Raw genomic sequence first — 17302 nt, 5'->3', positions numbered from 1 at the left:
CCTGAGATTTGGTGTACAGTAGGCCAGGTAATACAACTACAAAGCAGATTTCGGTTGGACATTTCAGTGGATGCACAATGGAGGAATATGGGCACTTTTTGTAAAAATAGTGAGATACCGCATGGATGTGAGAGCCCCCTTATGCAATGAAATTCTACATGTATTATGGCTTCAGGGAGACTTAGAATTAAGACAAAAGTAGAACTAGTGGAGGAAGACAAACTAAGTAGAGCTGAGGGCTGCCTGTACAAAACAACCACAACAGTTAATTCTTGGTTGTGTGGCTCTGAGGCTGCTAGGTAATGGAGGGGTGTGCTACTGCAAATGGCTGTGTGAGCCCCTTCCAAAAGAAGAGAAGAGTGGAGTGTGAAAAGGGAGAGGACATGAGGATGGGCTCATTCCTCATGCAAGAGGAGCTGGGAGGGAGACTACGGCTTGACTTGTAAAATAGAGCTGCTGGCACAGAGAAGCAATGCATGGGTGTTGAGGCTGTGGACCTGAGCAAGTAAGCTGTCAGATTATATTTAGCAAATATACACTGCAGAAAAGCGCAGAGAGAGAAGGAGGGGAACTAGCGCATAGCTGAGCTCCATGGGTAGCGAGCACATACAGCAAGGAACAGGGCTGTTTGGAGAGGATGAATTGCTTCGTTGTTCCTGATTCAAAAAATGTGAGGCCAGGGATCTGCACAGACCCATATGATACCTTTGAACAGTAGAGCTCAGCTTTTATTTATCCTTCAGTAATAGCTCAGCTGCAGACTGTTAGGTGAAGGGCAACCAATGTGTGGCCTGTGAACCCTAAATTCACCTCTGGCTCCATGCTAGGGTTGTCTTCTGCAGCAATCCTATTCCCTAGCTTTGGAACCAGTAGTCTGATAGGTCTTAAAGCCAATGTCACAAGCTGCTGTATACTGCAGCTGCATGCTCAGCTCAGCTCCAACCCACTGGAAGCTTGCTACCTAAGACTGGCATCTGCAAAATAGGTGAAATACCCTGCCCCATCTGAAATTGGGGGTGTCAATCCATTGGGCTCCTTGGAAAGTCCAGTTCTAAAGAGACAAAGAAGGGGAAAAAAAACACCTGTAAAGAGAGAGGCAACTTAGCTCATATAAGAAATCTGTGCCAGTTCTTTGAAGTGACTCTGTATTACCTGAGAATCAGGTCACTGCTTTAACTAGAAGGACTAACATTACGCTGATCTGCAAGTACATGTAGTTTGCAAAGCATGCCAATGCAGGATGGTGCTTGTAAGTGCTTTAAAGGAAGAGATGGAGAAACAGTTTTTCATAGCTAGACAGATAAGCTGATTTTGTGGAGTGACCAGGTACCCACCAGTAAAACCACAAGCCCATAGAAACATTTCTATTTTTATTCTTCTCTACAAAGAGGAGAGTTAAATCTGAACTTCTGTGCAAGACAAGGTGGTGGAAGGAGAGATTGTTTTCTCAGGACCTCAAGTAAAATGTGTTTAAGCCAACACATACATGTCAGCTGTCCTTGTGCAGTTTCCTGGTCATCTGTGGGAAAGGAGACGTGGCAGTCTGCAGCCAGAGAGAGAAGGGTGAGGCAGAGGATCTGCTTTATGGTCAGTACATTGTGATTTGAGAAACAAGGAGTCCAACTGAGGAAACATTAAAATGAGCAGAAGTTAACATGTCCTCGAGAATAACATTTTTTTAAAAAGCACATAACCCAATAAATACTAAACTAAGTAAACCTAAAAGTTATGTGGACAAAGTGAGGATTCCTGGATGATGAGTAAAAACAGTTGGGTGAGGAGAAGCAGTTCATAACTTAGGCTTGTATGTTGTTTTTTTTTTCAAGGAGTGCAGGTGTTTGGGCTAGTGTTGGAATAACCTAAGTATTTCACTTGTGACTGATGTTCACAATGCGTCTGTCACGTTGTATGCCCTGTTTTGCACTGTGTGTACCAGACAGAGCTGGCTATGTGGGGGAGAGAAAATACCTCATACTCCTGCATTTGATATCGTCCCCACATTCCCAGTTAAAGGCCCAGGTCCCACCAAATCAGTGTGTGAACCCTCAGAGACATCAGCAAGGCCATCAGCAAGGAACTTTGTGTCCATAGTCTGTAGTGGGAGATTGAAGAGCAGAATGCAGAAATGGGTCACCCTCTACCTTTGACTCTGCCAGTTTACACGGGGGAGGAATTTGGCCCCCTCTGTTCAAAATGATTCAGATCTGAAATACTCACTTTTCTGCTACAGCTCAGCCCTGTGGGAGTGCATGCACCCTGCAGGACATGCCACTTAGAGGCACAGAATCTAGGGTACAGAAAAACAGATATCTAAAACACAGTTTCTTCATAAGAGCATAATGAGTTTCACCTCTGATATTTTTAAACAATCTTCATGAAGGAAGGATTCAGACAGAATAGATATTAGAAGCAAAACACAGACAAGAACAAATAGTGCTTGTGAGTCTTTTCTAGGTAGCTCTGGATCCATTTCAGAAAACCTGGCGGATGGTGAGCAGGTGTTTTCTGGTGTCATGGGGCAGGGTTGGACAGTGCTGCTCACCCCTGTGGCCTGCCTCTCAGATTTTCAAGACATAATCAAGCTCTTGGCAGACTGTTTCCCCAAGTTTCCCTCAACTATTACTCATAGGTAACTGTAACCATTCAGTCCTTTGTTGTATACGCATTCAGAAATGTTACTTGAAATAAGCATCACCTACAACTTGACTCTTTGTGTGTGTGTGTGTGTGTTGCAATCTAGAATGAGCTGGTCAAAATGAGCTGGCAGCTACATACGCTGTTGAGTACGCAGAACAACCCCTTCGTGCTTGCACCTTACACCAGATCAGCGTCAAGCCTGTCTCAGGCATAAGTCATGGCCCTTGGTGTGTGCACCTTCAAATAAAACAGAAAGAGCCACTTAACAATACCAGCCTTTTGCTTGGCCCTGTCCATAGATTACAGCCATGTTCTTTAGTGCTTTGGGCAAGTGCTGTCATTCTTATTTTTGTTCATAGGGAGAAAATCAGGGTGCAGAGGTTGTGACTTTGACTGGTTTGTAGCAGGAGGGGGACAGCTAGGGCTGTAACTCTTCCCTGCTAAAAGCTTGTTCATATCATTCACAGACGTCCTTGCCTTTGAAATAAATGACTCCTTTAATCTCCCTCTCAGAGGAAACAACGCAGAGAGGCCTGGCTGCCTTCTGCTCATAAATACTCTGTCAAACCAGTTTCAAGCTGAGGTGGGTGAAGCTGCTGTGAATGATGGGGAGCCATCAGTCTCCATCTCCTGTTAGTCAGTCCTGCATCACTGGGATGTGCGCTCCTACCATACTGTTGAAAATAGCTACGGGTTCAGAAAGGGCTGAAATGCTCCCAGGTGTTGGCCAAGGGGGAAGACAGAGAAGAGAAAGACAGAGGTGCAGACTGATGGTGACCAGAAGCTGTGCAAAGAGGAGCTGCTTTCATAGGCTGGTGAAAGGGGATTACTTGTCCAGATGCTGGTGTAAGCAGGGAAGATGACTTCACAGATGTGATTTATTATCCTTCCCATGCAAGGGAGTTATGCTAATTTCAGAAACAGAACAGTTGTTTGTTGGCTTCTACAAATATAGAAAGACATAAAAACTTTTTAAAGTGGTTTATGTGGTTAAAACATAATTACAAACAGGACAGGATTAAAAAAGCTCCAGCGGCCAAGTTCCTGGAGTTATGTGAGTACCTAAGAATCTGAGCTTTAATTAAAAACAGGAAGAAACCAAAACCTCAGAGAATGGTTCTAACCATTGTAGCTGCAGAGGAAACTTGCAAATGTGAGGAGAGCGTAAGTAGGCCAGTAACATCTGATGGAGTCTGAAGTGAGCCTGCAACAATAGTCGAGGATGATTTTTCCCATGTGCTGCAGTGGAGCATTAGCTCTATAACTGACCCTTTAGGCTCTGTCCCCTCAGCAGTCATATCAGACTTACCTGGGGGATGCCACAAGGGTCAGGGCAGGATGGGAAGGGTCCGACAGTTGGGTTTGGTTGGCATCTTTGGGAAGGAATACTGGCAGGAAAGTAAAACAAATTAGAGCAGTTCTTTCCTCCCCCCCTCCCGACTGCTTTGTTGTTTGAACTCTTGGAAGGGAATCTGATGATGAACTGTGCTTTGTGCTGCCTTCTCTTTGAGACCATTTGTTGCCTGTTTTCTTTTAAAGTCTGAAATGTTAGAAAGAGATCATTATTTTTCCTCTTTAGCTTGACCTCTTCCCCCCTTGGAGAGTTTCTTCCCTTGTACTGGCTCTGTCCTTCTCACACAATGCTATGTTGAAATAATGTTAAAGGGAAAACTTGAATTCCTAGAAAAAAAGCTTGGTATTTAGAATGAGACATGTCCTCGAACAGAAAGACTGAGGCTCTGCAACAATCACGGACTGCCTCTGGCTGAGGTGTTTCCGAAATAGCACTGTTAGGGCAAGCACTTCCATGAGATGTAAACTACCCCATAGGGGACAATTTCTACGCTTTGTGCAGCAAGCACTTTACCCAGCAGCAGTTTATCATAAGCAGAAAGGTTATCTGTGGTTACAATCTTGATTGCCCAGCAAATTGCTGAATGCCCGAGGAAGCAGGAGAATGTGCAGCTGCAGGGTGTGTGGGTTCTTCACTCTGTGTTACAGCAAGGGCTGGAGGTTGAGTGTTGAAGATGCCTTGGGATCCTGACACCATTTGTTGCAGGCACTGGATATGTATGAGCTGCATTCTGTGCCAGGCCACCCTGACGTGCTAGAATAGCCTTGGGAGTTAAATGTGCTGCTGCTATTCCCTTCATGCACTTTGGATTATGAGGCTAGCAAAGATCTGCCATCCAGCCAGAGGCAGATCCAGACGTTATCTAAAGTGAGTAGGATGGCACAACTCTGTTTTTGTTGAGGGAATGAAGGTACTTATTTCAGCTACAGATTTTCTTCAGTCCCCCAACTTTTCCCCCTTCCCCCACCCCTGCAATAAATATTACCTGCAGCTGAAGGGCATGGGCCTGTGTATACGGTCAGTACACATGACCATGTTTGGTGTCAGAGGTTTTGCCCTTTGTCCAGCTGCAAATCTGCCTGGCTTTGTGTGATGCAGCAGGTACAGGGATTTGAGGCTTTTGTTTCTACTGTTTACAAAATACATTTTTTTTGTTGTTGCTTTTAAGGAAAAAATACTGAGAAATGGAAACCTCATAAAACTAGAGATGAGTTGTTTACACGAGCAAACTGAAAACCTGCAGCCCAGTCTGTCAGAGATCTGACCTGGTCATCTGTTTAAATGGGATTAGGGATCGTGCCATTCAGTCTCCCATACAGCAAAGAAAACAGAAGAGGTTTTTGATCGTGATGTCTTCCCATGGTGCTGAAAATGGTGGCCTTCAAGCTACCCCGTTATTACCTTTCTCCAATTAAGAACTAGTGATTCAAGCAGTGTTATGTAGGACACACAAAGTGCCCAGCTGTGAGATTGCACATGACCAAATGATTTGCTCGTCTGGGCAAGTTTTTGTGTGCAGGGGACTCCCTTGGGAGGTAAATAACTACTGTGCATGAGGGACCTTGAATTCAGACTCCTGCTAGATGCTTGCCTTTCTATTTTCTAGTGACGGTTTTCCCAGTGTGCTTAGGTGGAAAATACACACACTGCCAAGTCTCAAAGCTATTGTACCAAGGGAAAAAATATTGCACAAAAGTATATAAAAAAAAAGAGTTGGAAAAGTTAAAGTGTGTAATACTGTAATTAGGGCTCAGAGAGTATAAAAACTTAAAATTAGTTTAGCACATCACTTGACAGATGGGCAGTCATTTATGTAAATTTGGGGAAGTGGTAGTTGGATTCAGTTGGGGTAATTTAAACGGTATTTCTAATCATTTTCAGTATGTGTACAGAGAATTATAGGATAACCATTATTCTGACAGGAGGGCTCTTCATATTTAAATTTAAATCCACAAAAGAGTACCCTATTAAAATGTAAACATGCTGTGATAACAAGCACCTAATTATGCAGACAGGTTAGTCCAGCCACTCTGGTGAGCAGCTGTGTGCACATATTTCAGACAAGGCTTTTTCTCCTACCCCACAAATCACTGGCGGGGCCACTGAGAGGTCAAGAGGTGCCTGAGCCACAGGTGGGAGCTCCCTGTAAGCCGGGCTGATGCTGAGCTCAGAGCTGGCAACAGATGAGCCCTCAAAGGTTTCCACTGACAGCCAGGCCCTGGCGACCCAGAAGCACAGAGAGATAATGCAATTAAGTTCCCCCTCCCCACAGTCTGGTGCTACCAGTTGAAGTTAAAACTCCAAACAGCATCTTCGGAGAACATTCCTCTTCACATCTTGACAGCTTTCTCAATTTGCCAAGGGAAGGATCATGCAGGTTTATTGGGGAGCTGCCAAATGACAGCTTGACTTGACACCTGAGAAGTAAATGAAGGAAAAGGAAAGCCTCAGCCTGCCTCCAGCTTGGCACACATGCAAAGTCCTGGGAGTGTGGGTGTGAGCAGCCACTAGAACTGCAGCAGCAGATGTGTAGTAAGGGAGTCCAAGCTGAAGCTAGTGTGGAGGAGGGAGATGGGGTCTGTTATCGATATTCATCAGCTACCAGCCTGGCAATGGCCGATTCTTGGAGATGTGAGACAGGGCTGGGAGCCTCATGCTACGTAGCAGCACTTTGCAGGTTCACGTTGGTTGGCTTTTCTTCCTGGAGCCCTTGCAGCAAAGGCTCAGATCTCTCAAAAAAGGTGTGCTAAAAATCAGCAGAGGAACTGACACAGAGGATTTATTCTTTAATTGCAGCAAAACCAGTATTTTTGGATGCATTCCTCACGGTTTATAAACCTGGGGGCAGCAACAGTTGGGCAGTTTTAGGGCAGTGAGTGCTGGGATCCGGGAGGCCGGACACACCGCTAACCCAGCTGCGTGCTGGAGCGTGGGCACTGCATCATGGGGTACAAGAGCCCCAAGAGGGGTACAAGTACAGGTACCCCTCTTCTTCCACACACATGGCGGTGACGGTCCCTAGCAGGGTGGTTTGTGGGTCCTGAACTTTTTTGGTTCAATTAAGACTACAGCTGTAAAATACGAGTTACCCTTCCTGGCACCTCACCTCCCTGTAGGAAAAAGAGAGCACACAAAAATTAAAATAATCAAGTAGTTGAATGTAAATTTTAACCCACATATTAAAAATGAGAGAAAAACGCTTTGCACATGAGACTTTCCAAAGCAGCGTAACGAACACTGCGCCTGACCCAGCCTTCATTGGGGAAGAACTAAAAAGCTGAGGACTGTGTCTCCGGGCAAGCATCCCTCTGGGCACGGATTTTTATCTCATTTTTGAGGGAAAAAAGCCTTTCCGAGAGGTTGCTGGCGGAAAGGAGCGCCCAGCCCCGACCGCGCAGCCCGCCCGGCCCTCAGGGGGCTCCCGGCCCGGCCGAGCCCCTCAGCGCCGGGAGCCGGAAGTGGGCGCGGGGGGGCACGGGGGAGGGAGGGAGGGAAGGAGAGAAGGGGGGGGGGGGGGGGGTGCCTGGCGCATGCGCAGCGGGGTTCGCCCGTCCGCGCCCCGCCCCCGCCGCGGTGGGGGTCCCGCGCGCGCCTCCCCTGCCCGCGGCGCGAGGCCGGGCCCGTGCGGCGGGTGGCGGCGGGGGCGCGCGCGGAGCGGAGCGGAGCGGGCAGGGGACGGAGCGGGGGTGGGGAGGGGAGGGGGGGGGTGGGTGCGAGAGGAGAGGACGGGAGAGGACAGACAGACAGACGGCTGGACGGACGGACAGACGGACGGAGGGGGCGAGAGGATGTGAAGATGGCGGAGCTGCAGATGCTGCTGGAGGAGGAGATCCCGGGGGGGCGCCGGGCCCTGTTCGACAGCTACACGAACCTGGAGCGGGTGGCCGAGTACTGCGAGACCAACTACATCCAGGTGCGGGCCGGGCCGGGCCGGGGCGGGGCGCGCGGCGCCTCAGCGGATCAACGGCCGCGTGCCGCCTAACGGTCGCCCAACGGCCGCCGCGCTGAGGGGATAACGGGCGGGCGGCCCGGGCGGGGGGGAGGCCGCTTCGCCTCCAGAATTAAGCGCCCCGGTGTGAAAGGTGTGACTGCTTGCTACGCGAAATCGCCTCTCCTCCGCGGGTGTGCTCGGTATTCGCTGCTGCTCGCCCCTCCGCTGACAGCAGCGCCGTGAGCCAGGGAGCTCCCCGGCTGCCCCCGACCCGGCGTTGTGCTGCACAGCCCCGCGCTGCCCGCGGTCTGCCCGTCCGTGATGTGTCTCCCCTGCCGAGCAGGGCTGCGGTGGTATCCAGAGCTCCCCAGCGGCAGGCGGCGGTGGCACGGAGCTGAGGAGGTGTAAGTTGGTACCGCAGTCTGTGCTTTCTGCCGTGACCGCTGAGGAGCCAGCTGGCCGGCTCCGATTGTTCCTTTCGTGCTGCTTTCACTAGGAAGTGAAATATGTTCCTTTGGTGATCGTGGGGTCAAATGGAAGAGTTTCCCCCAAACGAAAGAAAACAGCCGTCAGTTGTCAGCCGTTCCTCCGAACGGTCTGAGCGTGTGGGAAGGGGAGAAGGGGGACATGGATTTGTGGTGTCAGTGCCGAGGAAAGCGCAAAGGCTCCTGGTTTTATTTTTGCTTTCAGTCCTCTAAGTGGAGAGTGCTTGTGTGTTTCCTGAGGGCGAGTGGGGCTGAGATCTGTGGCTAGATTGTTTTTGCAGTGAAAACGGGAGAGCTTATTTAAACAGGCAAAGAATAATGAAGATTTCTCTATAAAGAAGCTCAGGCTCTTTCTTTCAAATTGTTGAATGACAAACCATCTCGCAGAGAGAAGACTTTGAATATTTTGGGTCATTTGCCTAACATGACAATGCAATGAAATTCTATAGATGCACCTTGTTATGTAATTAATAACGTTTCATGTGCTGAATTAGTGTGACGTGCATTCTTTAAGGAAAATACAGTGAAATATTTTCGCTTAGCCATAAACTGATACGCTTGTATTTAAATCAGTACTTTTTTGAAAACAGGGAAACTGATTTTTTTCTGAGAGAGGAGAGTGTCTTAGAAGGCAGATCTGGTAGGAAGAAGTGGATGTAGCTTTTTTGGTTGTTGTTCTGTGACCTTTTTTGTTTTCTTCCTGTAAATCAAAGAATATAAAATTTGTATTGAACAGCTCCACTTCTATTGTTTCAATAAAAACTACAGAGGAGGCCTCCATGCTGTTTCATACAAATAGAGAACGAAAAAAGAGGGTTATTGCCCCGGTTGGTGTACAGTCTGTAAGATAGCCTAGATAACAGGAGATGGGTACAGACAGATGGTGAGTGAAGGAAGAGAATGAGACACTTTGGTCAGCTGATGGGTTCTGGCCACTGTGCATCAATATCACCCCGACTGCTGGCAATTTGTCCAACCATCGTGACAACAGAGAGCTTTGAGAGGGAGGTGAGAGTGAGAGAACGGAATTGTGTTGTGAGTGCTGAGTGAAGTGCAGTGTGGAATCACTGCATGAAAAGGTTAAATTTTTAAGTAGGGAATGGAGACCTCGGCCAGGTGGTAGGCTTTGGCCTTTAGATTTGGCTGAGAGACTAGAGGGCAGGATTACTGTAGAGCAGACGTCCAACTGGAAGAGATTCTGGATTAGTAATGTGAGTGTCCTTATAGCAAATCTGCTAGGGAGTTCACCCCATGTTCACAGTGCCAAAACTACATAAACTCCTGGTTAGGATCCATACCCAAAGATATATATATTTTCCCCCTGCAAGAGTGGGAGTGAGTAATTGGATATAACTAACAGAATTGGGGATTTTGCTTCTAATAATAATTATTCCAAAAATCATTATGCACAATGAAGTCCAAATTACGTTTTAAAAAAATGCTTGGATTTTGTGACAAAGATGTGCTTGTAATTGCTCAGAAATATGTGGCAGAGTAATCTTCTAGAAAGTCAAAAAATATTCCAGAAGATGGACTAATTCTACTGTAATCCTTTAATGTTTCATTGTTGACAGAAGGTTTATCATGGATATTCCTGAGATCTAGCAGGGGCTCAGTACACGACTGAGATCCGAGTTTGATCTGCTGGATGATAGGCCATGACAGCTATAGGGTGTGTGAAGACATGTCATTGCCTTGTATCTGTCAGTCACAAGCTGTCACCTCATCCCTCCCCCCCCCCCCCCTTGACAGTTGGTGTTTGAGGTGGTTTTATTGTCAACTACAGAAATTGTTGCAAAAGTCAGTGGAGGCATAGGTCAGTTTAATAGATGCTTTGGAGTTCAGCGAGAAGGTGAATGTTTTTCCTATTTGCAACATCTTTGCAACATCATAGCAGCTTCAAAACAATTGAGCTCATTCTCTCTTAGGTGTGGGAATTGCTAGGTCATAGTCATAGAGCTGTGGTGGCTGTAGCTCATTAGACTTCTGCTTATGGAATTAAAAATGTTCTTTAAATTTTGACAGGGTTTGATTACCCAAATTACGATTGATATTACTGAGCTCAGTTACTTAACAACAGGGAATGTTAAATAAATCGTTACCCTTCCCCTGAGTCTGTGATACAGCAGTATATCAGAGCACATCAGCTTAAAATTTTGTGATAAATAACTAGGAAATACAGCAAATATATAATAAATGGAACTGAAGCAATGAAAGATGAAAAGCTACTATTTGGACAATAAAAAAAAAAAAAAAGGCTTTTTCATTCACTGTTTTTCCACAATGGCTGTTCCTTTTAAATTTTCCCACCAGGAAAATTTGGTCTCCCAGCTCTCTAGCCAATCAATTAATCTAGTAAGGTGGTGTATTTTTCAAGAGGCACTACTCTTAAATAGGAAAATAAGTTGCTAGAATAAACATTTAAAAAATGATTTTCACTTGCATAGTACAACAATTAATACTTTTGCTGTGATTATGATTGTACCGTAGATTAGAATATATATATATTTTTAATTTTAAACGTAAGTGCATGAATTACACATTTAAATCTGCTTGTGTTACTACAGAAATCAGATCAGCTTTCTGTTAAGAAGCTGTCTTCTAATAACTTGGAGAAATCATAGAGTTACTGCTATGTATTGACACAATGTCAATCACGGGTTAAATTTTATGCTGCCTTGATATTATACTTGATATTATACAATATCGAGTAATATTATACTATTATATGTTATACTGTATTATACTTGATATTATAAAAACATTTTTGCAGTCCACATTGATTTATCTGAGTCTTTCATAAAAAGCAGAGAAAAGTTTTCTAGTTACAATGGTGTAAATAGAGCATAGAGCTTTCTAGAGTAACTGGATGCTTGTATCTGTTAACTTGCCGTTTTCAAAGTGTCAAAAAAAATTATCAGATTGGTGGCTTTTCAGCCCGTACATATCTAGCAGGAACAGATACAGGGTGAAGTCCCTCCAGCAAAGTCAGCTCACACAATTGAGTGAAAAGCCAAGCCTCTGTGTCCTGTCCAGCATTCAGAAAGTGTGTGGGATTTCTGTGTGCTGTGTTCTCCAGATGCTTCTAACGGGCTCTGTATTTCTTGGTCTTTCAAGACTCTTATGCTTTGCTTGCCTTTTCTAGAGACTGAAAAGGAGGATCGAGCTTTTCTTTGGGTTTTCCTGTCTTCATAGTCTTCATGTTGCTGTGATTGTACTGAGTTTTATACATGGAAAAGCCCTTGTATTTGCAAGGGGAAGGGTTTTAGTCATTTAATGTGAAATTTCTGCTGAGTTGCTTGTAACGACTGGTATAAGTAGCTAACTTGCTTATAAACCATTAATTCCTTAGACACACAAGTTTGAGAAAGATCTCTGTTCTCTTTGCTGAAGATGAGATATGTATCACCTTAACAAAAACAACTGATTTATTTTTATTTTATTTTAATGATGAGAAAGTGGTTTTCACGGTTTTCAGTTCTCCTGTTCCTTAAATTTGTTTCCTTTTAAATCCAACTTTGGTGAAGAGTTGGTTAAGCTTAGTGTTGATAGAAGACTCATTTGGCAGGCGTTAAAGTGGGTGTTGATGAGATCCAGAGAATTTTTGTCCAGAATTTCAGGAAGATGCTGTCAGGTTAAAACTCTTTAAAAATACAAAGTAAATGGGTACCCTACTACTTTCTTCAGTGTTTCTGCTCTCATGCTGTCTCATGTTCAGACTGTAGATCACTTACAAGGTTTCCACGTTCCCTTAAAGTGGAGAAGTAACTGGATGGTGGGTAGTGGTGCTGCTGTAACAGAACTAGTAATAATACTGATGATCTTCTTGGCTTCTTTTACTTTTTCATGTCCTCCTTCCCTTTTACTTATTGTATCTCCAACTGTCAGAGTTTTAAGGACTCGATAATTTAAAGGGAGGTTGACAGATGCTACTGGAAGTTGGATGGGGAGTTGGATAGCCTCCATATTGCATTATTAGGGTATACAAATAGAAAAACCCTCTGAAGTGACACCACATGTTTTCAGTATTTATGACAAAATTAGGAAAAAAAAAAGTGCTAAAAGATGCCATTTATGTTTATGGATCTTTGATTTGAATGTTCTGAAATAAAATCCCATGGCAGTAGTTCAGTCACAGTGTATGCTTCTCTCGGTTGCAACTGTATTAAACGGCTGTACAAATTGTTTCTGCATGGCTCTCTGCTGAAGATTTGCAGAGAGCTTGTTGGTAGGTTGGTGAGTTTTGTGGGGGTAATGGAGATACAGGCTCATCCTGTTTTCTTCAAAGAGAGTCAGAGTAGCTGGTAAAGTTGGTGAAGTATTTATCACTCAACCACTGTACTTCCTCTTGCATTAACTGTGCTGTGTTTTGCCAGGAAAGCAAATTTAATTCATTTAATAGTGTCACAAGTTCAAATGAGGGTTCAGGAAGAGTAGAATTGATTTCTGTTGAGTGGATATGGAAATAACATGAGACATTTTATCAGTGGGAGTTGCTGGTGGTAATACTTTATTTATAAACATGAAAATTGGTAAATATGCACATTGCCATTAGAAAGTAAGTCTTGTAATGCTGTTAGTTAGAAGTGGCATTCTTGTAGTACCCTTCTATAGGTTATTTTCTGATTGTAGTTACTGAATAAGAGGGATCAGGAATTGTAATTCAGTCTAGCAAGCTTCTGCATCTTGCAGTTGATAAGCTCTCTAAAATGTATTGTTTGTTGCCTGTGTTTTACCGGTGTTTGCAGCCATTCATCTTTGTGGCTTAGTGCTGTAGGTTTTAAGGCAGGAAGTGGTGCACCACAGTGGTACACCAAGTAAAACAAGACTTTCTCCAGTCAGTACTTGAACGAGTGAAATCTTACTCTGCTGTGTTCAGCAGAATATTTTATTTGAGAAGAAGACAGATTTGTGTTAACTGCCAAGTTTTGCAACAGATTTTGAGTGCAGTCTACATGCCAATCTTTGGCCTAATTTACTGGATTTTTTTTTTTAATATACTGTATTTTCAACCTTAATTGTTCATCTGAAATTAATATCTTGCTTTGTAATCAAAATCCTGTAAATTTTGTTGAATACCATTATCTGGTATTTTAGTTATGTGGCTGCTTGCACTTCAACAGTGCAGGTAATGGCAGCACAATGAATTTAGGTGCATTTTCTCTGTCACGTTCTACATATGCTATTCACTTTTCTTATAGCTTATTTCCCAGTAGATGTCATTGTAATATCTGTTCTTAATGGTCTTTCAGCCTGAAATACAAGTAATTGCTTTATTATTATTGGCTTACTGTTACCGTAGTGAAGTTGTTTTACGTTCAGTGAATTGAAGGAGAGGGACAAACATTATTAGGTTTGGGTTTTGTTAGCCTCTATGTCTCAGTTATACACAGAGCCAAAGCTAGTTTTGTGCTGAACTCATAAATTAAGCATATAATATTTTCTTAGAGTTAAAAGCTGTGATACATAGATGTGAATGTTCTTATTAGGGTAATTTGTAACTTTGTTATGAATATATTGCTTGAATTTATATGAACTCTAACAGAATACTTGGGAATAACTTTTGGACTTTTTGTCTGTTTTTGAGCTGGTTGGTAGTTTACTGAAGTTGATTCTTACTACAGATCATACCAGGTTTTTAAAACTATACTTCTAGAAGATCAGATCAAGGCTGTTAGGTTGTTTTTTTTTTTCAGCAGATTTAAGGGAAGCCTGAGGTGGTTTTGTTTGAAGATGCTCATTTCAATCTGCATGCCGTGATTATCAAAATTATTTAAGTTTCAAACTGATATTTACATAAATACATAAGCTTCATAAGAACTGTTTCCTGTATTGTGAACTATTGTTCTTTTATATCTGGATGCCATCTGTCTTGTTAGGAGTTTTGTTGAAAGTAACTGATAAACAAGCTGATGACACATATTTTTTGATGTGTTACAGGAAGAAAATTTTTAGGCAATTTATTTGGAGGTTGGTAAACTTCATTAGAAAGCAAATTTTATTTTCTTTTATTGTTTTTGGTCAATGTGGTCAAGGACTAAGATAAACCTTGCAAAAATTTCTGTAAGGTTTTGTTTTTTGGTGTTAGTATAAATAGGTTCACTGTGTTTGATGGAGAAAGTGGTTCAATTTGGATTTCATATCTGAAGGAAAAACATTCAATCATAGTTACCTAGAATTAAGTAAATTTTGCTTTGGAGTGGCTTATGAGAGGAAGGTTACTTACTTGTCTGCGTGAAATATTAAGTTCCACTGATGGGATTGAGGTTTTCAGGCAGGCTGCCCCAGTCTTTCAGCACTGGAGGGCAGATACTAACTTTCTCTGTCCAGTGCATTGCCAGCGGGTTATGGCTCTAAATTTTGTGCTGGGGGCAGGAACACTAAGAGTCATTGTGGCTGAGATTTATGAAGGCCTGCCCTAGGCATGTCCAGTTTTGAAGTGCAGATATTGAATGGGTTGTCTGTTGGACCATCCTGAAAAATACTGTGTTTTGTAGATTTTGCCTTTAAAATAGCTGAGTGCATAAATTCTTCCTGTTACCCACCTAGAAGCCTACAGTAGTTAGAGCAGTGCCTCCCAAAGGATGCAAATCTTAGACTCTGCTGTTGTTTAGGAGCAAGATCCCTGAGTTCATCTAGCATCTTTTTGAATCCAGTTCTTTCTATATCCTAGTGCCAGGTCTGGTCCTTACCTGGTCATTGGTGAGCCTGTCTAGTTATCATGCCATTATGAAAAGTTTACAGTCATTGTCATTTTTTATAAATACATCCATTAGGAGAACTAGTGAAAACAAAAGCCAACTTCTTATCACACCAGTAACAGCAAAATTGGAGACCGAGGTGGTTGACAGACATCAGATATATCGATTAATGCATGTATGAGTAGGACCTGGAAAATGGGGCAGTAGTTTTTGATAGATAATAAATTAAAGACTGTAATTAAAATAATATGCAAGTATGTTGTGAAGAGTGGAACAATGTACACTAGTTTTCCATTTTTCTTGAACCAAGGTACAAGGATTCTCAATTTAGTTTGATAATGCTGCTTGAGTTTGGTAATACTTCTTAATGTAATCTTTGGAATTATTGCTATGAGTTCAGGCTCAGTGTTTAATGGGATTCCAAAAAGGCTAAAGAGATGTTTTGAAGAAATGATAAGGATATAAGCAGTTTTATTTTCTGGTTTTGTATGTTTTTGCCTTGCATTTGTTTTGAATTTGTCCATGATGGATTTTTTTGCCCATATATATTAAAGTATTGTGCACTGTCCACTCTAATCCATTCGTATCTGATGGGCATGCGTATAAATCAACAAGTCTGGATAACAGAAAAAGTTACCTGCGGACTGTGGATTTCTGTTACAATTATCTGGTGGTGATAAGTTACTTTAAACCATCTCCAGCTTGAGGACACTTCTGCAGTCACTAAGAGACTTGTTGATATGAGTTAACAGAACTACTTTAAATCCTTACCGTATTGTGATTTGCTTAAAATTTAAATTTTGCTTATAGGATATACATATAGGATATTATACATATAGGATATTTACATTGATTTTAGTCATAATTTCAGAGGGACCTTGACAGGCTTGAGAGATGGGCTCATGCAAAGCTCACGAGGTTCAACAAGACCAAGTTCAAGGTCCTGCACGTGGGTTGGGGCAATCCCAAGCCCAAATACAGCCTGAGTAGAGAACAGGTTGAGAGCAACCCTAAGAAGAGAAGGCTGTAGGAAGACCTTACAGCTGCCTTCCAGTACCTAAAGGGAGCCTATGGGGAAAGCTGGAGAAGGGACCCTTTGTCAGCTAGTGGAGTGATAGGACAAGGGGGAATGGCTTTAAACTGGAAGAGGGTAGATTTAGATTAGACATCATGAAGAAATTATTCTCTCAGAGGGTGGTGAGGCGCTGGAACAGGTTGCCCAGAGAAGCTGTGAATGCCCCATTTCTGGAAGCATTCAAGGCCAGGTAGGATGGGGCTTTGAGCACCCATTTCAGATCTGAGGTTCTGGAATCAATTTGGAGGTGTACTGCACAGTTATTATATTATATTATATAAAATATAATATATATTATATATTATATATTTTTTTGGTTTGTTATGTATAGTATTAGTTTGTCAAAATGTCGTTCCCACCCCCCTCCTTTTTTTGACTAAACACAGAGTCCTCCGGGATACCATTCTCTTAACTATGTGCCTCTTCACAAGCCAAATCACAACTTGAGCAGCCATAACTTGAGCAGTCAGCTTTTTTTTTTTACCTAATTCTTTCATTTTTAAGTAATACAGCTCTGATTAGACGCTTTTCCTCTTTAGACCTTATACTTTACTAATCTGGGTAAGTACCACATTTGTTTACAAACAGAGTGGAAGGAGCTTTTTTCATTTTTTTGGACTGGGTTTTATATGCACGTAAGCCTGTGTTTGGACATAGTCCTTTAAGAATTGTTTTCATATGTTTCTTCTGGGGAACATAGGGGGGAAAAAGGATGGTATTTCCTGTGTTTTAGGGACAATCTTACAGAGGATTGGAAGATAGCAAGTGTTACAGAAAAGCCAATTGTCAGTGTCTGGGAGGTGCAGAATTAGAGGTTATGCAGTTGGCTGGGCATCCTGCAAAATGAATAAGAGAATTGCTTGACTACAAAGCAGCTTGGAAATTTCCTCTCCCTCTGTGCCTCTCTCTTAAAGTCTCCCTATCAATCATAACATGAAACTCTTCTTTCCAGGGTAGGTTTATTTATTGGCATAACTAGATGGGTAGAGAGATGATATTATTTAAACATATCTTGTCAAATGAAAAGGCCTTTTGTGCAGCAGTTTAATTCATTAGGGTATTGAGAAAAGCTCTTTTTTTTTTTTTTTCTGATGGTAGTAGAACTTGCTGAATCTACTG

At 42.9% G+C, this 17302-nt stretch overlaps 1 protein-coding gene across 12 annotated transcripts in view; it reads left to right on the top strand.

Annotated features, from left to right (window-relative positions):
• Window positions 1-7700: 7700 nt before the first annotated feature.
• Window positions 7701-17302, top strand: part of ABI2 (abl interactor 2) — a 59391-nt gene continuing 49789 nt past the window's right edge. For 11 of the 12 annotated variants that reach the window (XM_032189555.1, XM_032189558.1, XM_032189556.1 and 8 more), the window contains exon 1: window positions 7724-7904. In XM_032189555.1, the coding sequence (XP_032045446.1) occupies window positions 7788-7904 (117 nt within the window). In that variant the 5' untranslated portion in view covers window positions 7724-7787. Of the gene's footprint in view, window positions 7905-17302 lie in introns of all 12 variants that reach the window. The other variant, XM_032189554.1, reaches the window with a different exon arrangement.

The sequence above is a fragment of the Aythya fuligula genome, chromosome 6 (assembly GCF_009819795.1).
Source record: "Aythya fuligula isolate bAytFul2 chromosome 6, bAytFul2.pri, whole genome shotgun sequence".
NCBI classification, from domain to species: domain Eukaryota; kingdom Metazoa; phylum Chordata; class Aves; order Anseriformes; family Anatidae; genus Aythya; species Aythya fuligula.
Note: the sequence above shows the minus strand (reverse complement) of the source record. Positions and strands in the feature narration are given on the sequence as shown.